Below are 25,020 nucleotides of genomic sequence, written 5' to 3' on the forward strand. Positions count from 1 at the left end.
GTGACTGCTTGATCTCTGCATTACAAACCTTGGGGTCCTGCAATTCCTTGATTTCAAGAGGAAGCATATTCAACTCTGTTGCATCTGTGTAAATAAAGGCAACCCAACCCGCCATTGTTCTGAATCAATAAAGGTTGTGGTTAGCCGCAGTTTGTTTTTTTTTTGAGCTACAGTTTAAAGACATAGTCAAAGCCCCAGAACCTCATTGCTTTGATTTTGTCACTTTTGAACACGTAAGTAGGAATTGAACCCCCAATCATGGCTGTTTTGTCCACACAGGGCCGCATTTATCTTGCCAGGTTTTGACCCATTATCAACAGACCACCTTCTAGTATTCAGATGATGACCATAATGACAGAGCATTTCTCAAAATCTAGTCCGGCTCTTAATCCCTGTTATTTTGCCTCTGCTGTCATTTTGACAATAGGCATTGATTTTGCTTTTGATGGCACCACAGTCTGAGAGCTAATCACACTAACTGGTGTCACCGCCACCGTGCCGCCGCTACACAGAGGGGTTTTCTAGTAGTCCACACCAAAATGTGTGCTCACACTAAAATGTATTTTTCTCAGTACACTTTATTGCGGAGGATGAATATGATGTGTAGTTAGTGTTAAATCACTGCTGTGGAGGTGTGCACACTGTTGCAGCTCTCTCGTTATTGCGTCGGCTGTGAGCCGATGAGAGCACCTCCAGTCGATCTGGCATTGTTTTGGCAAGTGGGACACTTCATCTGATAATGTCAAACAGGGCTACCAGGCATTATTCAGACGATCAAATGCGTCTGAAAAAAAAGAAAATGTTTTATTCATTAGCATAGTGAGTGGTGCTACAGCCTATTACCATTATTATGTGAGCTTGCTGTCTCAGTGAATACACGGTGATTCCCTGATGTATAAATCACAGCAGCAAAGGAGCAAAATACATGTAGAACAAGGTCCTGATCATCACTGCATAATACTCCATACTTAGGGGTAGCAATTTAAGCAAAACCCAGAATAGCTTATTGTGAGCTGCTGTGATTAGGTTTATGTATGGTGTGTGTCTTGCTGATTTGCAATACTTAACATTGCTGTGCTTACAACCATATTTTTTATTACGGTGGAATTGTTGATTTCTTTTTGTTCTTTTTATCTGTCTCTCTCACTATCCTCCACACAGAGAGAATTCCCCAAATTTTTCACATTCCGTGCCAGAGACAAGGTTTGTATCTACATATTACAAACTATATGTCAAATGATCACTTTTACTCTAAACTCTTCTTTCCTGGTGGTCAAATTGGTGTTTGCTCATGTACAAATGGCCACGTCCTTTGAAGGGATGAAGGGATATATGCATACGCCCGATGTACATGCATCAGATTGTCGTGACATTGAAAATGAAACCACCAAAATAAAACGTACGCAAAACATTCTTTGGCTGAGAGACCATTGAAAACCATGTCGTGGTTGTCAGAATCTTCTTTTAACTCCTTTGGTAGTGCTGAATTCCACTCTATCACAATCAGTGATGTCTCTTCCTCTCCGTCACCCCTCATAGTTTCACTACAATAACGCCACCAAAACTCATTAAAGTAATGAACTCTTTAATTATGTCTCCCATTTAAGAGAAATGACACCCATTAGCAGCTTTGTGAGATCAAGATTGCCCATGATTTAATTTATTTAATACAGTGTGTGGCTCACAGGCATCTTTCTACTCTTATATCAACTCATTGCTCCTGAAATTGCCAATTTGAACTACTTCTGTTAATGGACGAGATGATGGCAGGGAAGCCAAACTTGTAAAGAGAAAGTTCTTGAAGAAGGACACGCTCATATTAAAAAAATTCTGCAGAGCAGGGATTCTGTTTGTGATAGTTACCTGCTTGTTTCTTAACAGTTTGAGGAAGACAGGATCTATCGACATTTGGAGCCGGCATTAGCTTTTCAGTTGGAGCTCAACCGCATGCGCAATTTTGCCCTGACTGCCATCCCATGCGCAAACCACAAGATGCACCTGTACCTGGGTGCCGCCCGTGTGGAGGTGGGCACAGAGGTCACGGACTACCGCTTCTTTGTGCGCGCCATTATCCGCCACTCTGATCTGGTCACAAAGGTGAGACAACAGAGGAACCTTTGCACTCCTTTTTATTTTAAAGTTGTTTTTAGAGGTTTTGGATTCTCCAACAAATGTGATCATACCTACCTACCTTTTCTGTTCTTTCATTAGGAGGCCTCTTTTGAATACCTACACAATGAGGCCGAGCGTCTGCTGCTTGAAGCCATGGATGAGCTGGAGGTGGCTTTCAACAACACTACTGTACGAACTGACTGCAACCATATCTTCCTCAATTTTGTCCCCACAGTCATCATGGACCCATCAAAGGTTTGTGAAATCACAAACACACACACACACTCACATACAATAACCATCAGACCACAGCTGATATTGTCATAAATAAGTTTGCTTCTTACTAATCATTCTCAATCATTCAACATCAGATTGAGGAGTCTGTGCGCTCCATGGTGATGCGTTACGGCAGCCGTCTGTGGAAGCTGCGTGTCCTGCAGGCTGAACTGAAAATCAACATCCGCCTGACTCCGACAGGGAAGCAAATCCCCATCCGGCTCTTCCTCACCAATGAATCAGGCTACTACCTGGACATCAGCCTGTACAAGGAGGTCACTGATTCCCGAACGGGACAGGTGGGGCCCAAAGACCGACAGGTGGGGCACTCACACATCTTCCATTTCATCTGCTTATTTATTGTCCGCTCATTGTCAAAGGGCCTCAGCTCCATCCTGGAAACATCCGCTCCCAGAATGCAATTTACCAGGTTCTTTTGTAAAGTAGCAAATAGAGTTTGTCATTTTTATACAATAAAAAGACTGGTTTTAAGATTTATTGAGCTGGATAGAGATCCAGTATGGTGTCATGCCCTTTGCCTGGTGGACAATTCTTTCAGTAATTTCCTTTCTCCTCGCAGCTGATCAGGTAAGTTACACATCCAGCCATCCATCCAAGCATCCATCCATCATCTCATCTATCCATGATAATAAGCAAATGTTGAATAATTGTAGGCTTACATGTAGAAATGAAGTATAAAGTACCCATTACCTGGTACACATTTCTCATGTTATTCTCCTCATTGATTTCCTGTCTGTTTTTGATTTTGTTGTTAATAAGTTCCATTGAAGTGAATATGAGAAGTGTTGAATTTGGTTTCTATATAAAGACTCTTAACGCCGTCGAGAAAACATTTATGAAATGACTGAACTTGGGTTTACAGGGTTTGTACAAATGCTTAATTTTAATAGTTATGTTTTTAAGGTTTAAGAGTCTTTTGATATTTTAAATGATCTCTGATAAAGGCATTCTGTTAAGTTAACTTTTCTCAGTTGCATTTTATAGTAACACCTTAGATGTGACGATGAAGGAAATTGGATGGAATGGAAAATTTTTATTTGGGTACCTTGCATGTGTTTGAATTTGAATCTTGAAAAGCTTTTCTAAGAACAAGCCGAAGTCTAGCTGCAAGATAATGTGGGTGTCGGTGTGGAGTGGAATATTATTGGAATAATATTGTTGTACGTTGTTGATATATAAGGTGTTGTGGGCCTAATTCAACAAAAGATATGTTATGGGAAGTGCCTACATAAAACATACCTGCACTTACAACATTGTCACAAATGAATGCGTTTACCTCTTCCTGCACATTGTTCCTCAGCATCTCCCTTACGCTTCTGTGTGAAGGCATTGTTACATCATATACTTTATACTGGTCACTGCTGTAGCAATGAGTATGATGGATGCTAATAATCATTATCATCATCATCACTCTCAGAATCATGATATTTGCCATGGTTGATAAAGAAGTCACTATTTCTGTTGGGTAATATCTGTCAATCTAAGGTGACTCTTTCTGTCCTTCTTTGTTCAGATCATGTTCCAAGCATATGGAGACAAGCAGGGTCCGTTGCATGGCATGCTCATCAACACCCCCTATGTCACAAAGGACCTGCTGCAGTCTAAGCGCTTCCAGGCGCAGACTCTGGGCACCACCTATGTCTATGACTTCCCAGAAATGTTCAGACAGGTACAACGCAAAAGCTAATAACTCGCATTGTTCTTGACCACTGTTCCTGACTGATGCTTAGACACACCGACTGGCCAAGTTATGTTGATGGAATAACTTTATTCTGAGTACATGATTTCTTTTTCCAGGCTCTGAAAAAGCTGTGGCACTCCAGCCAGGCCTATGCCCACTTACCCAAATGCCCTCTTCCTTCTGAGCTGCTCACCTTCACAGAGCTGGTTCTTGACGCCCAAGGTCAGCTGGTGCAGATGAACAGACTGCCTGGGGGCAACGAGGTCAGACATTGAAAAAAATTTAAAATAATACCCATTTACTTTGACGTCACTTTTTTCTTTTTCCATCCACCTTCTCTTTCCAAATGTGCAGTTTCCATTTCACGCTGTAGGTGTCTCTGTGTTTCTTTAGCTGTGTTCTTGAGTGCTTGTCACATGCTTTATTGTTGTTTGACAAAGCTTGTGTATTATGTACAATGTATTATTGAAAGTACTTTGAGAAATAATACCAATATCTGGTAATTTTATTCATACCAAGGATCAGGACATATGAAACTTGATCGCTCGATCTCATTAACAGCTACACCATTTTAAACATCCTCAAAATAATAAACATCAGTATTTGCACTATATTTATGAAACCGTGTTTAAGTGCCTCTCCTTTCTGTCTATCCAGATTGGTATGGTTGCCTGGCGGATGACCCTGCGCACGCCGGAATATCCAGCAGGGCGCGAGATCATCGTCATAAGCAATGACATCACACACAAGATAGGCTCATTTGGGCCCCAGGAGGACGTCCTGTTCATGCGAGCCTCGGAGATGTCACGGGAGAGCGGCATCCCACGAATCTACATCGCAGCCAACAGTGGCGCCCGCATCGGGCTGGCAGAGGAAATCAGGCACATGTTCCACGTTGCCTGGCAGGACCCAGCTGACCCCTATAAGGTCAGGCAGCAAAGACTCATAACGTCACATAACATTGTATTTGTGGGTGTTTGTGAATCATTTTTAAATTTTCTTTCCCAAAATTCAGTCAGTCAATATTTCAAAAACACAAATATCCTAGAAATGAATATTTCTTGGCTTTATTTATTTGTATATAACATACATATTGGTGTATATCTTTTATAATTTAATCTATTTCTGAAACTTTCTTGTCCTACTTTTCGTTTTTTTCTCGTTCTTCCCTTTTTTCATTTCTTTTCTTGCCTTTCAACAGATTGGATGTTTTGTTTTCTTCATGTGTATCATTGTCCCTCATAACTAAATAGTCATCACTATATTCCCCTGCAGGGTTTCAAGTATCTCTACCTAACACCTCAGGATTACAAGAAAGTTTCAGCCCTGAACTCTGTGCATTGCGAACATGTGGAGGATGAAGGAGAATCCAGGTACGTCTTTTTATTCGGTATTGCCACTCGTTCCTTTGTGTCTTTTGAATCCGCAAGATGCTGTAGCATCATTCGAGTACGCGTGACTCCGGTTTATAAGCCTGTGTGATTACAACAGAAGTAACAATGGAAGGGAAAGCTACTGAAGGGTCATGTGTGGCTTTGAGTGAATGTATGTGTTGTCATGCAGGTACAAGATCACAGACATCATAGGAAAAGATGAAGGGCTGGGTGTGGAGAATCTGAAAGGGTCTGGAATGATCGCTGGAGAATCCTCTCTGGCGTATGAGGAGATCATCACCATGAACCTGGTAAGACTGAAGTGGACACAATTGTGTACAGAAAACCTCTTTAGCCTTGAGCTGTACACTTGTGTGGCCTTTGAAGACTTACTCTATACAAGGAATTGATTAGCTTGCATCCAGTTACCTAACACGTATTTGAGGCTTTAACATGATTGTCTCGTCTTATAGGTCACATGCAGAGCCATAGGGATTGGCGCCTATCTGGTGAGGCTTGGACAGAGAACCATTCAAGTAGACAACTCTCACATCATCCTTACTGGAGCTGGAGCACTCAATAAGGTAAAATCTACAATGTACACTTGATGCATATGTCAGTACAACACAATGGCAGCTTTGAAGTGTTATGTGTTTTAAATTTAAAATGTGATAGACACCCACACCTCTCTAAGAAAATTAGAATAGTGTACTATGATTTTTGGTGCTTTTCCAACCCCGCGATGGGGCCTCCGTCTGCCTCGTTCTGTTCCACTAGAATTCCCTCTCCGATCCCAGCCACAGGCCTGCCTGCCACTCATAGTGGAATAATTGAAAGCGAACCATGAAGTTGTATTTGCATAGAAATAGAGTGACATGCCGGAGGCTGCAGTGCAGGACACCCATATCATTTGTTTTTAATCAAAAGGAAAAGTTTTGCTGAGGCAGATTGTTTTCTGCATGCACTTGATTGGTGTGTGGATGCCTTTGCGTGTGTGTGTGTGTGTGTGTGTGCGTCTGCACGCCTGCACGCTTCACTACCTCCTCTTGTCTTGCTTTCCATTCTCTGTCCTTGTCAGTGCAGTAAGATGACTCCATTTCAAATTAGACGACAGATCGCAACATGACAAATCATGCAAATGGCTCAATGATGGCATACCTATTTGCTGGGAGCTCATTTGTTTTTAGATGGCCCCACTGTTTAGCTCTATTTGTGGGAGAAGACCCACGGTAATGGTTACTGACAAGTGTCAACAATGTGCAGGTGATGTATTGCAACATATCCTTTGTTTACAATCAATTCTGTTTATTTTAGAATAAACTGATTTCACTAGCTACACGGGCAAGAAATGGAGTTTTTTTTCCTGCTCGTTTATCATGTGGGTTCTTAGCTATTAACTGAAACTTAATGGAGAGCAGGAGGCTGCCACCCAGAGATCATCATTTCATTAGCTGCTGGAAAGCTCTCATATTTTCATGGGGAGTGGATAGTAACTACTAGCATAAATACCCCAGTGAGCTGTTACCTCCAGTTTGCCTCTCATTTTCTTCCTCCCAGCCATCTCCCTCTGTTCCTCCTCCTATATCCCCTCCTCTTCTCTCTGCTGTGGAATCTTAATGAAGCCCGCGATGGCCGGAGGCACAGAGGTTTTGTGTATGTCAAGGTGACTGCAATGTTTCTTGGGGCCGCAGGCTTTCCTGACAGCTTTAGGAGAGTGCCCTAGATTTGTGGCCAGATACATAACCATTAATGGTAATAAAGAAAGTAAATGATGGCTGAAAAGGTGAGAGCTGAGGGTAGGGATTGAGCTCCTCTCTGATTTTTATGGAACCGTGTCAGGGCCCTGCCACCTGTTCTGGGCTGCTTATGAAAATAGGGTGGGCTGGGAGCGAGGTTTTATGGCTTCAGGTCGGCATAGGGGCAGTTTTGAAGGTATAAGAAGTTTGATGGCTTCCATTTCGCCCCTATACAACAGGCTCTGTCGCAACTGATAGATTCAGGGATTCAGAACACACATGATAAGAATTGTTTATTTTGGATGACAACGGGCACGTGTTAATTCACCCCGTCTGTTAGAAAATCCTCAGGAAGAATGGCAGGTGCTCCCACCCACCTGTGACCGCTGTGGTGGAGAGATTTCTGGCCGCTGATCACCTTTATTGACGAGGCAGTGGGGCCATGTCCCCGCTCGGCCGTGCCTGTGTGCGATCCCATTGATCCATAGCTCCCCACACCAGAAGCCTGTTGACAACACCTACTGTTGTTGGCCAAGCTTGCACAACATGAACAGTGGATTAACTCTGTAGCCTCCTTTGGATGCTGGCGAGAAGAGGGTTTTAAAGGGTTAATCCAGACTAAATTAAATTGGGCAGAAAACTACTGTTCAAGTTTTTTTTAAGCAGGTTTCAAGTACACATAGCTCTGAGTGATGTGCCCTCAAAAGCTCTGTTTACTTCCACAGAATCAAATGTCAGACAGTCTTGGACTCAAAGGAAAAATAATATCTTTACCGTCCTTTTTTATTCCCCTGATGTAAAATTCACACCTTCGTCTTTTTCCATCTCCAGGTGCTGGGCAGAGAAGTGTACACATCGAACAACCAGCTGGGTGGAATCCAAATCATGCACAACAATGGTGTGACCCACTCTACTGTTTGTGATGACTTTGAGGGGGTTTTCACACTGCTGCAGTGGCTCTCCTACATGCCCATGGTAAAGTTTAGCTCCTGTTGTGAATGGGATGCTGCATCCTGTATTTTTGTGATAAGTGAACGTATCCAAATGTTGTTGTTTTTTCTGTCAGTGTACATCTAGTCCGGTGCCCATCCTCAATGCCAAGGATCCCATAGATCGTCCAGTGGAGTTTGTGCCTACAAAGGCTCCCTATGATCCTCGCTGGATGTTAGCAGGACGTCCCAGCCAGAGTGAGTGAAACTGGCCAGAGGAATCTTTTGCAATTTCATGTTTTTGAAAGAGACTTATTTTGAGAACACATTGTGATTGTATCATAGTTGTTGCCAGTAAAGTACAGAATCGTGTAGATGATTGTTTTAGCGCTACTTCACTGAATTTGCAATTGCTAATTTTTAGCCTTACATTCATACATTCTGCCCTACAGCCATTCTCTGCTCTAATAAGGAGACAATGGGATGGCTGCATCAAATAGAAGTTGCCTTGCTTTAAATAGCATCCTGGTTGTATTTATTTATGCCCTTCCTCTACTAATCATTTTCATCCAAAAGAACTTTTCAGAAGCTATATATATTTGAAAATATAAAATAAAAGATCATTTTTAGCTTGAAATCGTCTCGGTTAAAGGTTAAAAAAAAAAAATCAGTACTGAAGAGAGATTATTACAAAACTAAGAGAGGAGCAGTTAAAACTAACATCATGTAGCTAAGGGCAATATTAAGATAGCTGCAAAATGGATCCAGTGTGTTTTACACTGCAGGTCAGGACTGAGCAAGTTCCACATCAGTGTAATTACAAGCTTGGGACAGCAAAGTGATGGGGGGGACCGTGCGGAAAGTCAGTCAACAGATCTGGTAGTGATGAGCAGCCAGGCTTAATTGAATGGCAACCTCGTAGGCTGGGCATGTTTCTCAGGGTGTGCAGGCTGAAAAAGAGCTGAGTAAGCCTCCTTAAACAGTCATCCATCATGGTTGCTGCCAAGATTAAAGATTCTGAGGAAAAACATACACAGCCATTGACTGCATGGGTAGTAAAACCAGGGTTTTTTGAAAACCCAATGGAAAGAGACAATATTTACAGAAAATGGGTTCAGTTGCATTTCCAGTTTGTGATAATTAACCTCTGTATAAATATCCTCTCTGTGTATACAGCTCCAAAGGGTTCCTGGCAGAGTGGCTTCTTCGACCATGGCTCCTTCATGGAGATCATGCAGCCTTGGGCCCAGAGTGTGGTGGTAGGCAGAGCCAGGTAAGTGTCCCAACAGAACAGCAAACCGCAGACGGCACGCTGCCTATAAAGAATTTGTTTGCACCATAAAAGTTGTCGAGGTGTTTTGTAGATGTCAGAGCTGAGTGGCCTCTCTCCACAGACTGGGTGGAATACCTACTGGGGTGGTTGCCGTGGAAACCAGGTCGGTGGAGCTGTCGGTCCCTGCCGATCCTGCCAATTTGGACTCTGAGGCGAAGGTAAGGGCTCGCTCAATTGCACACAGTTGACTTTTACAGACATGTCAGGCACCGATGCTGATTCTGTGTTTTGTATATTTAGATCATCCAGCAGGCAGGACAGGTGTGGTTCCCAGATTCTGCCTTCAAAACAGCCCAGGCCATCAAGGACTTGAACAGAGAGGGCTTACCTCTTATGGTGTTTGCCAACTGGAGGGGCTTTTCTGGTGGAATGAAAGGTACTTCTGCTCCCGCTGTGGTAACCAGCCGGTCTGGTTTTGAGCCTGTACAGTCTCTCATATGAAATTCTCCTTCTTAGATATGTATGACCAGGTGTTGAAGTTTGGGGCCTACATTGTGGACGGGCTGAGGGAGTACAAGCAGCCGGTACTGGTGTATATCCCGCCGCAGGCTGAGCTGAGGGGAGGATCCTGGGTGGTTATAGATCCCACAATCAACCCTCGTCACATGGAGATGTACGCTGACAAGGACAGCCGGTGAGTTGAACTGAAATAGACAGATTGAGTGTCCCTTTATCGACCCGCCTTTGCTCACTTGAATCACTCTCGTCTCCAGAGGTGGAGTGTTGGAGCCTGAGGGAACCGTGGAGATCAAGTTTAGGAGGAAGGACCTGGTGAAGACCATGAGAAGAGTAGATCCGGTCTACATGGGCTTGGCTGAAAGATTGGGTGAATCCTCCACTTCAATTCTAATTATAGCTCTTTACAGGTGTCTTTGTCCCCCTCGGCCTCATTTTATTAAGGGGCAATACATCATGTGGGAGCATGTGTGCTTTCGCTGTCGTTCTTTATTTGGTCTTGATTGTATCATCTTCTCTGCGCTCCCCCGGGAGACGTGTCAATCACAGCCTGCTCAGATCATTCACCGGCTCCCCTGTCTCTGCTGCACAGACTATCGATTTTCCTCCAGGCTCAGAGCAACAGTGGTCCGATGCAGTATGGGCTCGGCGCTTTTGGTGAACTGGTGGAATGGAGGGTTACTGGGGAGGGTTATAGAGCTTACAGATTGGAATTGACAGAAATCAGTCTTTGGTGACAGCTGCCAAGGGTTTGGGGGAGCTCTGAAACAAAATGCTGCTAGCAAGAGTTAATTCACAGCTGCATGCTAATGGGAATATAAAGGAAGGCCAACTATAGGACCAACGCTCAGTCCTTGGTACACTATATTTCCTGCACCTACTAGCATCTTGTTCTTATACTGAGCTTTTAATCAAAACCAGCCTGTTTTTGGCAAATAGTTTTGACAGCAGTGTTTTATAGTATTGTTCTGAAACTCCAACAGGAACCCCAGAGCTGAGTCCCCCTGATCGTAAAGAGCTGGAGACCAAGCTGAAGGAGCGCGAGGAGTTTCTCCTGCCCATCTACCACCAGGTAGCTGTGCAGTTTGCAGACCTCCACGACACCCCGGGTCGCATGCAAGAGAAGGGCGTAATAACGGTGAGAACTTTTTTTTTTTTAATGCTTTCTTGTGCGCGTACATGGCTACAGTGTGAGTGTGCGGTATGTGAATAACCTGAAAAGCCCACAGGGGAGTATCAGTCTAGCTGCCGCTGCACCTGCCTAGTGAATAATGTTTGGTCTCACCAGGCTGTGAGAGTCGTCCTCATAATTATCTTCTGATGACCCTGGTCAATCACCTCAGAAACCACAGAGCAGCCTCAGGCAGGCCCCATCTCATTCTGTGCCTTCCCACTTCCATCTCTCACACACAAGCATACACACACACACTCTTGCTCACATGACCAGAAGGGTCTTTGGCAGATGGATGGCACTCAGGGTATTTTCTACACACAGTATGAACTAAAAAGACTTACTAACCTTCCTCATCTGCATGTTCTACACAAGTACATCAGTCTAATCTGTAATGGGAGGTTATAAGATGACATCCTCAGATCCCTACTTAATTAGCAGAACACGTTTCTGTAATTAGTTATTCATATATACCTAAACCTATATATATGTGCACATGTAATCATAATATGTAAAACTTATAAAAGCCCCTAATGACGGTATCTGCATTTACATTACTATTCCGTTTCACTATCTCAGGATATCCTTGAATGGCAAACGTCCCGTCACTTCTTTTACTGGCGTCTGCGCCGCCTGCTGCTGGAGGAGACTGTGAAGAGGAAGATCCAAGCGGCCAACGGCGAGCTGACAGACGGTCAGATCCAGGCAATGCTGCGCCGCTGGTTTGTGGAGGCAGAGGGGGCTGTCAAGGTACGTACATACTTAGTGTGACTTTGTTCTCTAGTCTCTCACATATTCAGCGACCTCTCACTGTTGCAGTGATTCAAAAGTTTTGAAAAACCTATTTCATTGATTATTTTATACCGTCGTTGACTGCTGACTCCTCACTCCTAACCAGCCAATCGGGGCCGCAAGTCATCAACAACTGCTTTAGTCTGACATCACAGAGCAAAAGGCCAGGCTGAGAACAGGCCTTACTTAGTCTGCAGGTCACATTTTGGCCTCTGTCGTGACATCCACAGAAAAGTTTGGTCCGGTCTTGAACTGTAGCATCTGCAGATTAATTCCGTACCAGATGTATTATGATCTACCGAAGTTAAGCACAATAAGACATGAATAAATACTCATTTCTGTTTCTACAGTTACAGTATACAACAAGTTTAAGACTCCTTGTGTATACAGCTTGAGTCTACAATTACAAACCCACCACAAGGACCAGAGGCCCTGATTAAGTCTGTTTTGCACCAAAACAGAAGAAGTGATAAAGTACCAGACTTTTTGCCCGTTTATTTTTAGAGTTCAGTATCTTCTCGTATCCAAAGTCATCATACCCAGTCTTTTGTGATGAATGATTGAGAGAGCCATTTATATAATGGCGATGATCCATCAAAGACCTACTCTGATCTTAAGTCTGAGGTTTACTTCTTTACGGTGTAGAAACTCAAATAAACACCTCCTCAGCCCCTGGAAATGATTACAGAGGCTGTGTCTTTTCATCCCTAAACGCCTATTTCATCTCCACAAGGTGCACCAGATAAAGAAGTAGTAAGCATTCCTATTAAATGTTCGTGATTAAATACAGATGGACCGATAACTGGTAGTTAATGAAAATAAACATTCCTCAGAGATACATAAATGCCGTTCCTTCCGGCCCAGTCTCAGGCTCAGCGGACCAGCCGCGGGGGTGACAGGAGCCGGCCCAGCGTTTGAGATCTCCTAAGATGTGGCCCTCTTGTTAGCTAATATATTATCCCAATCAGGGCTAGCTGTCTTAAGCCACAATTAATCACAGCCCTGGCACGTGCAGATAGGAGAGCAACACGCTGTTTCTTAATTAAAAGCAAACAGATTAAAAATGATTAATAAGGGCATTAAATGTTCTTGTGGACCTCAAGCAGGACTGTTCATAAAAAAAGGCAAGAGCCCATTAAAGCCCTCAGCCCCCAAATCTTTGCTAAGCCCTCCAGCGTGGCTTTGTTTGGGATCAGAGATGCCAGCACTCATGAATACTAATTTTTCTATCGGTCCAGTCAACAAGACATCAGGCCCCCACTTTGTGCCTGTCCATCTCTTGTGTTGTTGTTATTTATTTGTTGATTCGTGATGTTTTATATATTTTGTGTGTGTGTAATATGGTGTGTAAAACCTGGGATCTTTTTTTTTTTCCCATTTTCAATTGCATTTGGTCACAATCACACATTAAAAAGTGTGATTTCTAGGCTTTATTTATCCACAAGTGTGGAAGTGTGGATTCATCCTCTCTCCCTTTGCACCCCCTCATTATGCAGGCCTATCTGTGGGATAACAATGAAGAGGTGGTGGGGTGGCTAGAGAGGCAACTAGCCGAAGAGGAGGGCGCGAGGTCTGTCATCGACGAGAACATCAAGTACATCCGCCGAGATCACATCCTCAAGCAGATACGCAGGTGATCATTCGAAACAATGCAGGTTCAGCGTGGCGAAGAGTTTTGCACCGCAGCAATTTTCACCCACCACTACCCCCATCCACCCGCCTAACAAACGCACATGAAATCCAGCTTTCCTTGCATGACGATCGTGTCGTTTTCCTTTTTATTTCCAGCCTTGTTCAAGCCAATCCAGAGGTTGCCATGGATTCAATCGTGCACATGACCCAGCACATCTCACCCACTCAGAGAACCGAGGTGGTCCGGATCCTGTCCACTATGGAGACGTCGGCCTCCTCCTAGATGGGGGAGCCTTGCAGCGTCTCCTCCCTGCCTGGCTGAAGCACAGCTCAGGCCACAACCACAGCCTTAAGGAGCCTGGCTCAGCCGCACATGCTCCTGGCTGAGACCTGGTCTGAAACTGAGGCTGGAGGAGCCAATGTGAGGGCCCCTGGCAACTGCCAGGTTACTGATGAGTCGTTGGCTATGATTCTCACTAAGCAAGAGTTCAGATGACTGACATCAATTATAACATTTTGTAAATTGTCTTACATGTATGTTAGTGTTTAGATAAATCTGTGTATTTTGTATGCAAGTGCAATTGAAAAATGACTTGAGAAATAGCTGTGACTAATGTGTAATAACGGGTTTGGAGGTTACGCAGGTGACCCGAGTGGATGCTGATAATCAGTGGCCTCCATTCTTTTTGGAGTGTTCACAACAATACATTTAGAATGTTGTCATATTAAAACGTACCTTGGTTTGTGACATATGCTTGTCAAGATTTGCAAGTGTTTTGATGACCAACTCAACAATGACAACACATTGCTGGGGGCATTAGCAGGAAAGGGGGTTTTACCCTCCTAAGTAGGGAGCACTTAGTTACTGAACAAAGACGGGGAACACTATAACAGATTTAGACAGGAGAGCCCAGCAGGGAGCAGGGACAAGGTCCCTTTTAGACCCCGACTGTTTCACAGTTACCCTGCAGTGAGCAATGGGCAGCTCGCCTCACAACAAAACCACAGCTGTCCCTTCTGTTCTCACTCGCACAGGACACACATGCTGCTTAGATGCACTTTACTGCTTACTCTTCCCTCACTTTGCACCCAGAATCAAACCTGCGCAGTTACATCTAGCATACAAACACACACGCACAAGGTGATATCAGTCGTAATACACGCAGAGATGTTAACAGTGTGAATGTGAATTGATAATGGTACTACACACAGAGTGGATAATAGCATGTTTATTTGGAAAAATGGTCTTTTCTCCCTTGGGTTACTTTTTTTTTTTTTCGACGACTATTGTGTTCTCTCCTAAAGGTAATCATTTAAAGTTGAGGGGTTTTTATTATTATTTTTTTTTAACAAAATAAATATTTTTGAATTTATAACATTTAGATAGCTAAATCATTCAATGTTTGTGAAAGAACAAAGGCTGCTGTTCACTGGACTTTCATGTTACAGGTCAGATATGGTCTGTTGTCACTGGTCAACGTCTGATTTTAACTGTAATCCACATAATCCGTTCTATTTAAAGTTTGCATATGAAATGTTACTTATTTTTAAATGTCATTTTTGAAAACAATGTTGGACAATGTGTGACTTCAGTTTGCTACCAACAGGGAAATTGTGGAAACTGTATCATGGAAGCGTTTTTTGTTTTTTTTCTTCAACAGATAGAGTACATAGTAAAAACAGCACCATAATGTGGACCTCAGTCCTGCTGATACTTGTGTCATGTGCTCTGCAGAAAATACAATGTTAGCAATGTGAAATGGCTTCATGGTCCGTGCTGTGCCTTTTCTGTGCCTGTACTGACATGTAGTCCAGTTGCTTTATAAGTAACTGGTTGTTTCCTATACAAGAATGGAGAAACGTTTACAGTGATGAGCTCTAACTGTGTCTGCAAATTTAATAAAGCTTACCCCACTTACTTTAAAAGTGTGTTTGTGCAAAAACTTTCAAAATCTCTATTTTTGCCACATTAAAAAAGTAAGAAGAGAATCTCTACAAACCTCAAGTTTCCAAGAATTTGCATTAATTTAATTTGTCACTTATTTTTATATATTGATGATCCCCTGGACAGATAACAACATCACTGGAAGCCTCATTAATTTCAGCAGTCAGAACAAAGTCTATTACTCTGGAGAGACATTTTCTGATTACTCGAAAATGATAGTCTTCCTATTCCTCAATCCACAGATGATTAAAGTGGCATTTTCTTCCTGGCTTTTAAACTTCAACAGTATTAAGGAGGATGAAGCAGATCAAACAAATATTGAGGGATCTATCTCATCCCCTTTTTTTTTTTTTTATTGTGTCTCATTCTTTCATATCATCCCCTTGGCTCTGTCAACTCTTTTACCATCCTACCAACAAATATGTAAGACAAATTGAGTTGCATGCACCCAATACCCACCACAATTATAGGAGGCCCAATAAGAAAATGAGTCATTTGGCGGTATAATTGGAAATGTGCCTTGCTTGGTCTCTCTGGTCTCCCAGAGGATTTTGCTCATTTGTGGTGGCATGCTAGGCTGGCTAATTCTTTTAATCACAGACAAACTGCAGAATCAGGTTCTTTCTCAACCGCTGGAGTGGAGGGAACAGGAGTGGTGTGGCCAAAGTTGCAGGAAACTGTTTGAAGTTGTCCTTTCTCTATCAACAGTGTGGATCAGAGGTGTTGATTTATAATAAAACACATTTAGCTAACGTTAACCATCTTGAAAGGCCTTATCTTCTCATCGTTCGCCAAAAAAAAAAAATGCCCACGTTTTAAGTTACAATAAAGAGACCAAGCTGATGTGTATAGAATTTAGATTCTTTTTACTCTCTGGTTGACAAGCCCCAGTGACTGCTGGTTTCAGGCAGAACTGTGACAAAAACTGAGGCGGGAACAGCAAGAAATATTAATGGGGGAAAAGGGAGAAAATCAGTGTCTGTGATGAGATTGAAATGGAGGCATTAAGATAGCGCAGAGGGGAGACTCAATCATGCATCTGAGGCAACCATAATTCCACATTCATGCGTCTCAATGACTTGACAGCACTTGAGAGACAATGCCTGTGACCCAGTTGCAGGATTCCAATTAGCAGGGTGTATGCAACAGTTGAGATGAAAAGGGAACAGGGTCTTTACAGAGCCCCAGGGTTGTCTGATTACTGCCTGAAAACAAGAGTCTCTTCCTCCTGACAAAGAGTAGACGGACCCAGAGGGAGCGCCAGGCCCCAGCTGTTCTCGTTCTCTCCAGGCTGAGGATTCTGAAGAGCTCATCTCATCTCCGCCTGCCTGCCTGCCTTTTTACATTTCAGCCATATTGGAAAGTGTATAGCAGGCCGGCCTCACTAAGGCACTTTTGATTTGTGTCTTGTGACAATTGTTGGTAGATTCTTCCGTCTTGACTTCTGGGCCATAAGCCTGCATCTGTTCCCTCCAGGCAACCTCACATACATGCCTGCCTCCAAAATATTTAAAACGTCTAAGTGAAGAAAAACTGAAAATATACCCAGTTTTTAAAAAAAGTATTATTATCATACTTACACACTACAGTATTGTATACTATACTAATAGCATACAAAGTATCTTAAATGTATTAAGTATATTTTCCCAGTGTATTAGTGTACTTGTATACTTCTTACCTGTTATACTTACTATACCTCTTGTGAGATTATGTTAAAGTAGCAAATATAATTCAACAGTGTACTTGTACTGAAAATGTGCTGAAACTTTTCCAGAAATGTAATAAAGCTTGTACTAAGGTAAAATGCATTTTTGTTAACTAATTTAACTTATTTGTTAATCATTTAATTAGTATTTAACTTAAACTGTATTTTAAAGTGTTTAAAGTTCTGTCTGTACTATGTAATATTGATTACATTTGCATTCATCTTAGATGCATCTTGGTATACTTTGTGAAAGCGTGTATTTTGTACAGATGTACAGTTGAACTCTTTTATCATAAATGAAGTCGTTGTAAGAACTGATACATACAGACATTTATGCTAATTCATTTATCTGGCCAGTGAAAAACATTTGATTTTCAACCAAGATGTACACAAAAATGCATTTCCAGTGCCTGTGCATCACCAGCAACTTACTTCACATGGTAAGGCAAAAGGGAATAAGCAGTCCATTTCTATTAAATCTAGAATCCAGAACATTGCTGCCATATAGTTTAATCAAACAGTAAATGAGTCCCAGTCTAGCTGGGTTTAAGCTGAACCTCTGATGGGACTTTAAAGACTGTTGTGGCACTAGTGGCTTTGTTTGCTTATAGTTTTATCATGATTCTGAATGGGATTTCCAGATGCATTTCGAGGCTTTGATGATTTATAACGTTTGATGGACTTAAATAATGAAGTGCAAACTGAATTTCTGAAAAGCAATTTCCATCTATAGATCAAAAATTAGAATAAATGATGTATTGTATCTGTAATGTAGGGAGGCCAGCCCTGCAGAGTTGGAGTCAGGCATGGAATCTCTCCAGGGGCGGGAAGGCAGCCTGTCAGCCAGCTGCATGAGAGGCTTAATCTTCAATCTGTGTTTGAAACGTCCCACAAGGGTCAAAGATTACAGCACCCTGTGATCATCACCACATAATGCATACATTCTCATTCTGTCAGAGCTCAGTAAACATTGGCTGACTAACTGAACGTCCCCAAACCACAGAGAGGAGGGATAATTCACAAGCACACAAACCTGCTGCAGACAGAAATGGAAGACAGCATCAGAACCAGACAGAGGACTTGTATATGTTACTTATAGATAAGTTATTTGTTTAATAATAAACAGATCCAACAGCTCCCCCATCAAATGTATCTTTTTCCATCTTCAGGAAGAAATCAATATCACGCTGTCGCTGAATAACCAAACAGTAGGTGGTATTTATCCTGTAGGTTTGTCACTCATATGGCTGGAACATAAGAGAAACATAACAGAGCCGACATGAACTATAATATGCAAAAAGCTTCCTATAGCTGTGCATTGCAGACCAGGTGAAGTTGCTCCCTGTGCCGTGCATCCACGCCTCCCTCCCTCCCTCCCTCCCTCCCTCCCTCCGTCCCACCTCCCCCATCCCGACATTAACATTCATGGAGCCACTGGAGTGTGGCGAGCCGCGTACAGCGAGCCAACGACGAGATGCAGGGATGAAGGAGGAGAGGGAGGATGGAGGATGGAGCCCCCTCCCTTATATAGGGCTGCTGTAAGAAGGGGAGGGGTGAGGTGTGGTGGTGAAGGTTGCCCAGTATGGGATTGTGGGAAAGGTCAGCAGTCAAGGTGCTGCGTCTTTGGCCATATATCACAATTATTACTATAGGTCACTGACTGGTATGGAAATTATGGGAGCAGTGATGGGTCCACATGGTCCACTGGAGGACTGGGCAAGGCCGGGACAGCAAGAGGTCACTGTCCACTGTTGCTGGATCTCAGTAATAGTATTTTTAAAGGAGTGGTGAGAACTCGTGCACTATCATGGTGCAAAGTTCTATGTCTCTCCCCATGTAGCACATGCACAGAATAATCATTATGAGTTGGGTAGTATGCACAGACTTGCTGACTAAAAGAGTTAAGCTGAATGCAAACATCAGGCCAGCAGTGGTGCATTTTGAGAGGTGCGCCACATTAAAATGCATGCATTACAAGCATATCAGTGGAGCGTGGAGAGCCAACTCCCTATGGAAATGTTGGTTTACTGCTCCTCACAGGGCCCGTGGACGGGTTTATTTGTGACCAGCGTCCTCGGGGCTCTGAAGGACAAAAGCAGCCAGCCAGGGACACCACTGTGCTTGACAGCGTAGCACATAGTAGTGTGATGTCTGACAGTGATAGTTTCCAACATTTACATCAAACTGATAAAGATGTTTTACACATTCTCAATAAGCCGCTCTTCCCTCAGAGGGATGGTGGAGCGAGTAAAAACCCGGGAAGAAAAAGAGAGAAAGAGGCAACTTTATCTGGATGCTGCTACACCACGCTGGATCAAAATAAGATGTATTTATCGCGGTGGCTGAGGGAAAGGACCACAGGAGTACAAAGCAAAGGAGGTGTGGATTCGGCAGATATAACGGCCCCCTCCACCCTGGTCATCCACCCCATTACACACACATATGCACACATACATTTTGCAGAGCAGAGCTTTTTTCATACTTGAACATTACACGCTTGATTGCAAATGAGAGAAGCAGCAACCTTATGTGTCATGTCTTTGTCTCAGCGTTCCTATTAACTACACTTATAACACACAAAGTGATATGAGGGGTTTCAGCGTGGAAAATGTGTAGCATTCATACCTTGATTTGTGTTTTGGATCCTATTTGTTTTTCCACGTGAAGCACTTTGTGGCAACACGTAGATACAATAACTGAACACGAATTGTAAATGCACGATATTGTCATCATTCACTCTAAAAATTAACAGCAAGTGAAACACTGATTAAAATCTTAACGAGCATATCTGCCCGGGCTTTTGTGAGTGAATGACTTGTCAGCATCTATAACATGCTGAAATCTTCTCAGCACTTGGCCTCACAGATTAAGCGCTGCAGGAAAAGAAAGTAGGTGGGGAACACTCACGATTCTGTCCCCTCTTCAACTTTAATCAAAAGTACACTGACGTGCTGCAGCCCCCTCCTTCTCTTTCATAATAATGGGCCGCTAAAAATTCAGGAGGCAGGCTCCACATCAATCACTCGCCAGATTTGAGTCCAATGCAATAAATATGTAAATGAGGAGAAGCCAATGTCTCGTAGCTTTGAGATCAGCGCAAGGAGAAAAAAAATGGAAAAACTGTATTAATTGCCTATGGCCAGAGGAATCCTATTACTGTGGGCATTGATTATAAAATTGTATGTGTGAATGATTTTCATGCAGAAAGTGGACTACCAAGCCTAGAGCAAAAAGTGAAGAAAGAGTCAAATTAGTGAATTGGGCCAGATTGTACAAGTGACTCAAAGGAAACAGCAATGACAAAAGAGGCCAAATCTAAGATCAAATAAGATTTAGATTAGAAAATGAAAGGATTTCTATCTCAAATTACAATAAAGTACTATCCTGGCATGACATTTGACATATTGTGATATTTAGCTGTTTTTACTTACATTCAAGATTGACTTTTCTCAGATTTTAGATCTTCCTTTTCTCAGTTTTTGTGTGTTCAAGCATAGGGGGAACTGGGGAGAACGAGGCACAAGGATATCATTCTTTTTTCATCCAATTGCAAAGTCCATTAGTGCGGCGCCCTAATGGAGTCTCTTCTGTAAGACAGCTGACATTTTTCCACACCACATCATGACGGAGGAGTGACAAAAAAGGTCATAAAAAGTCTAAAGAGGTTTTATGTATCGTGCTCACTGTTCCAAACAGACTGCCAACAAAAAAGATTTTTTTTTTTTTTTCTTTTGGTAAATGATCCAATAACAAAGAGTGTAACTGCAGGGGTAGCTGCCAGCCAGCTCAAGTGTCGGGCCTAGTAGTCAGACAGTCACTGGGGTAGTCAGCTGATTAGCACTCAGCTGGCTGAATTTGATCTTTATCAGTCACTTTTGTTGGACTTAAAATTCTTGTTTGCGTGTAAAATATGTACAAAATTCAAAATGTACAAAATACAAAATATGCTAAATATGAACATATTTTTGGAAACAGTTACATTAGTTCTGCAACTATGTACAAGTCAGAAGACAAATAACCGTTGTTGTGCACGGTTTGTCCAACAGTCACCATAATTACTGTCAGCTAGGTTAACATTGATTTGCTGGCCTCCTGTTTGACTTGTAAATCTCTCTAATAATCATGGCTTTTTGTGCAGGTAAACAGGGATTAGTTTGATTAACAGCACGTCATGATCTCCAAACCTTTACACTTTGTAGACTTTAGACACTTTAATTAACAGAATATCACACAGTTAAAAACAGGAATCATATTTTTTTTTATTTATGAGGATATCTTATTCTTGTTAAATCTAAATAAATTCTAATTATTAAATTATTTCCATTTAATCTAGCTATAGCTGTTTGTCTTCAGCATCCATTGATATTATTTGAATAATATATTTGATATTATGGCATGTTATATTTTTCAATATAGTTCTAAGACACTGACACATCTAATGTAATTTTCATTAGTGAAAGTAAATAAAACGGCTGACAACAGAAAAAACAATATATATATAATGAATAGAGTTTCATTCAATTACCACCAAAATGATGTGGGAACAGGAACACTGTTTAGAACGCCTCCACATGCTGGGTTTATTACGACCAGGGTTGATTGAACATTTGTAATGTAAAGTCAAGATTAGCTGTGAAGCTTAGTGTAAGATGTTATCTGGCTAATTTAGATGTTTACAGTACGTTAAACTCCAGACACCAAACGCCTTTGAGTTGGGACTGTTCATTTGTTCTTACCTGGCTTACAATAACCAGTAGAAAAAGAACCTTGGAGAAAATCTTGACCATGACTGCTACTCTTGTCACAGTCCCTTTGTCACTCTGACTTGTTATTGCATTATATATGGGAGTAAAGAATGAAATCCTGCTGATTCCCACAGGACATATAAAGGATCAGCATCAAAACAACTACAACTACAGCCCCCATGAGTCTTTGACAAGCTCATGAGAGCTCTAGTTGTTTTATAACACACTTATCATATGGCTTATATTTTTTTTTAGAAATAAAAGGTAAAATAACAAAGAGCAGCTCCACACTAATGTAGCTTAGGGAGAGAGAACGTCTCCATTGTTGTACTAATAATCCACTTTTGAGGAATGTTGAGGAAATGCACTGTGAAATACAAAATGGATGAATAGGTGCCTCAAGCTTTCCTCCTTTAGCAGCTGGCCCTAAAAAGGCCACATTTATCTTTCAACACCAAGGTGAACTTATTTCCAATACTCAGAAATACAGAATATTTTTGCAGCTTTGTCCTTTAATTAGACCTCTTATGTATGTTTAGTGTTAACTCTGGTATTTTTAAACCCGGGCCATATTTTTACATATTTTGGTTTTGAAATGGCTGATATACAAAGTTTTGGAATTGGCCCAGTAGATTACCTCAGCTGGAAGCCAAGAGTGTTGGTGAATGAGCTACAATGGCTTTAACGTATTCCTTCAGAGCAATTTCACCCAATCAAAGTACTGAAAGTGTTTCACAGCACAGAACTCAGGAGTGGCTGGTCTGCTGCTGTCTCAGTGAGTTAGTCTGTTTGTGTTATTGTGTGTTACACAAATATAGTGCTGGATCTGAACTAACTCTTTAAAACACACAATAACATGAACAAACTAACAGATGGAGGCAGCAGTAGGCCAGCAACCACCGTGTAAAATTGCTGTTTTTGGCAATGGAGTCTGGTGGCTTTGGACGTAGTGATAAAACGGTTATTTCTGATTGAACAAAAAGGTCTATCTCTGTAGGGATCCCCGTCTGTAATGTTATTTGACACTTTGAATAACAATCTGGGTCTTTTAGCGGCCGTGATTTGATCTGCCACAATTGCCCCAAGGGATGACATTACAGTCATTGTAGCTCATTTGCAGACCCTTCTTGGCTGCCGGCTGAGGTGATCTACCAGACCGATTCCTAAAGTCTTTGCACCTACCACTCATTTCAAATCCAAAATATGCAAAAGTAGGGCCCAGATTTTTAGAATACCACAGTTATCCGTTAAGGCGGTGTTGACGCTTCCAGCCAAGTGTGCTTTGGGGTATCTAGGCGTCATTGGATGTCAAATCCAAACTGGACCGTATAAACATCCTTGTGGAAACCTATGGGAGGATATACAGGTCCACATGCTTGTTTTCCTGCAGTTTATGGCTTGTGACCCTCCTTGTCTCCCCTGCCCCTCCCCCCCCTGCCAAACAGCTCCACAGATCTGCTCCTTCGGGCTCCTGCTTCACCGCTCAGTGGCTCGATATCCAGCGTTCGTCCTATCCTCCTTTGTGCTGCTCTCACTTCCTCCTGACTCTAAAATATCCACCCTATCTCCAGCTTCCTCTTCACTACTTCCAGACATGCCTCATAGTGTGACTTAACATTTCAGACAAGCTCAGTATTTGCATATCTAAACGCCTCCCTCCCTCCCTCAAGTGGACAATTCCCAGATAGATTAGAACGTCCTTTGCATGATATAAACACATGCACACAGACACACACCCATACAGTATATTATATGCACTGATAACTTTCCAATTACTCAATTTGTCTCCGAAATGCCTCATGTGCTTGTAGATTTGCTTTATTTTTGTTTGCTCTTAGTGTTTGAAGAACATTACCGGCAACTCATTTGGATGAGTTAGGAGGGGAAAGAAGGGCCGTGACTGCCATCTGTAAATGACATTTGGGTCTAAACTTCAGTGATGTCATCATGTGTTATTCCCTCACAACACTAAGCAGACACTTTATAAACTCAGCCGCTCACTAACATTTGCAAAGTGATCGGAAAAGAATGCTGACCAATTGCTCCTGGATTTCAGAGTTTATTGACTGCGGGCTAGCTGACACTGTCAGTAACGCCACTACGAGCAGCTCCGGTTTTGTTGACTGTGCTGCAGCAGACAGATAGCTAGCTCTTCTGAAAGAGAGCCTGCAAACCTCTCTTTAAAATCTCATTTAAAAGTGCCAAATCTCCTTGTCCAGATATTTGCAACATTATAGTTTATCATTCATTTAACATACTTAGTAAAACATTTTAACTGTTTCAGTTGTGTTTAGCAGCTCACAACACAGGGAGAGTTGAACAAAGTCAACCCAGAAACAGCATCTTAAAGTTAAATTCAACCAGCTACAGTCAACCAAATCCAATATCAAGTAGTTATCAAAATAATATGTTGTTCTTTCACAATTCAAGCTGCCCTTGATGCACACATTTCTGTGTGTTTGACTTTTGTCTTGTTCAGGTTGATTCTATTATTTTTGATAATTATTGTCTGTTTTTGACTTTTTTTTTAAATCTCATATCTGTTTTTCCTCGGTGTCTGCAGTGTACAGCACCTTGTGACTCTGGTTTCGCTTTATGAATAAAATCTACTTACTTACTTATTTACAGTAAATAAAGCAAATAAAGTAAATTATAGTTACAATCAATGCAAGATATATATATAAGTGAGTTTAGTATAATATTTAGTGAATATATTTGTAATTTTATTTAGATAGCTATGTAAACCCATTTGAAGATACTGCCAACGGTACTGCCATCAGGTACAAAAACTGCTGCCCAATAACAAAATCATTTTGGCCAAATTTAAAAAAAATAGACAGAAAAAAGAATCACAAAAGAAGATGAAGTGTGCCTGCACAAAAATCTGTCCATTAAACACTTACAAAATCAAGAATCACTCATGCTTAAAGGAGCAAGGACTATTTTTTCTTCCCACTTTGATTGATGATCAGTATGTTTTATTATACAGTGAATGGTCGTAAACATGGTCTCTTAAAATTAATTGGAACAATAAAAAAAAAAAACATTGTTGCTGTTGGCAGTGTATGAGACTATCAATGATAAAAAATATGACATTTTGATCCATAAAGGCA

General features: G+C 41.9%; 1 protein-coding gene across 1 annotated transcript in view; it reads left to right on the plus strand.

Annotated features, from left to right (window-relative positions):
* Positions 1 to 15,419, plus strand: part of acaca (acetyl-CoA carboxylase alpha) — a 32,974-nt gene extending 17,555 nt beyond the window's left edge. The window contains exons 34-54 of the mRNA XM_070843941.1: positions 1,162 to 1,203; positions 1,882 to 2,097; positions 2,212 to 2,367; positions 2,484 to 2,708; positions 3,923 to 4,078; positions 4,207 to 4,353; positions 4,748 to 5,017; positions 5,366 to 5,463; positions 5,654 to 5,774; positions 5,937 to 6,047; positions 8,031 to 8,174; positions 8,266 to 8,386; positions 9,305 to 9,401; positions 9,523 to 9,619; positions 9,702 to 9,837; positions 9,918 to 10,095; positions 10,175 to 10,287; positions 10,901 to 11,055; positions 11,668 to 11,838; positions 13,377 to 13,513; positions 13,669 to 15,419. Coding sequence (XP_070700042.1) covers positions 1,162 to 1,203; positions 1,882 to 2,097; positions 2,212 to 2,367; positions 2,484 to 2,708; positions 3,923 to 4,078; positions 4,207 to 4,353; positions 4,748 to 5,017; positions 5,366 to 5,463; positions 5,654 to 5,774; positions 5,937 to 6,047; positions 8,031 to 8,174; positions 8,266 to 8,386; positions 9,305 to 9,401; positions 9,523 to 9,619; positions 9,702 to 9,837; positions 9,918 to 10,095; positions 10,175 to 10,287; positions 10,901 to 11,055; positions 11,668 to 11,838; positions 13,377 to 13,513; positions 13,669 to 13,795 — 3,018 coding nt within the window. The 3' untranslated portion in view covers positions 13,796 to 15,419. The remainder of the gene's footprint in view (positions 1 to 1,161; positions 1,204 to 1,881; positions 2,098 to 2,211; positions 2,368 to 2,483; positions 2,709 to 3,922; positions 4,079 to 4,206; positions 4,354 to 4,747; positions 5,018 to 5,365; positions 5,464 to 5,653; positions 5,775 to 5,936; positions 6,048 to 8,030; positions 8,175 to 8,265; positions 8,387 to 9,304; positions 9,402 to 9,522; positions 9,620 to 9,701; positions 9,838 to 9,917; positions 10,096 to 10,174; positions 10,288 to 10,900; positions 11,056 to 11,667; positions 11,839 to 13,376; positions 13,514 to 13,668) is intronic.
* Positions 15,420 to 25,020: the final 9,601 nt, after the last annotated feature.

Source organism: Pempheris klunzingeri, chromosome 14 (genome assembly GCF_042242105.1).
Source record: "Pempheris klunzingeri isolate RE-2024b chromosome 14, fPemKlu1.hap1, whole genome shotgun sequence".
Lineage (NCBI taxonomy): Eukaryota > Metazoa > Chordata > Actinopteri > Acropomatiformes > Pempheridae > Pempheris > Pempheris klunzingeri.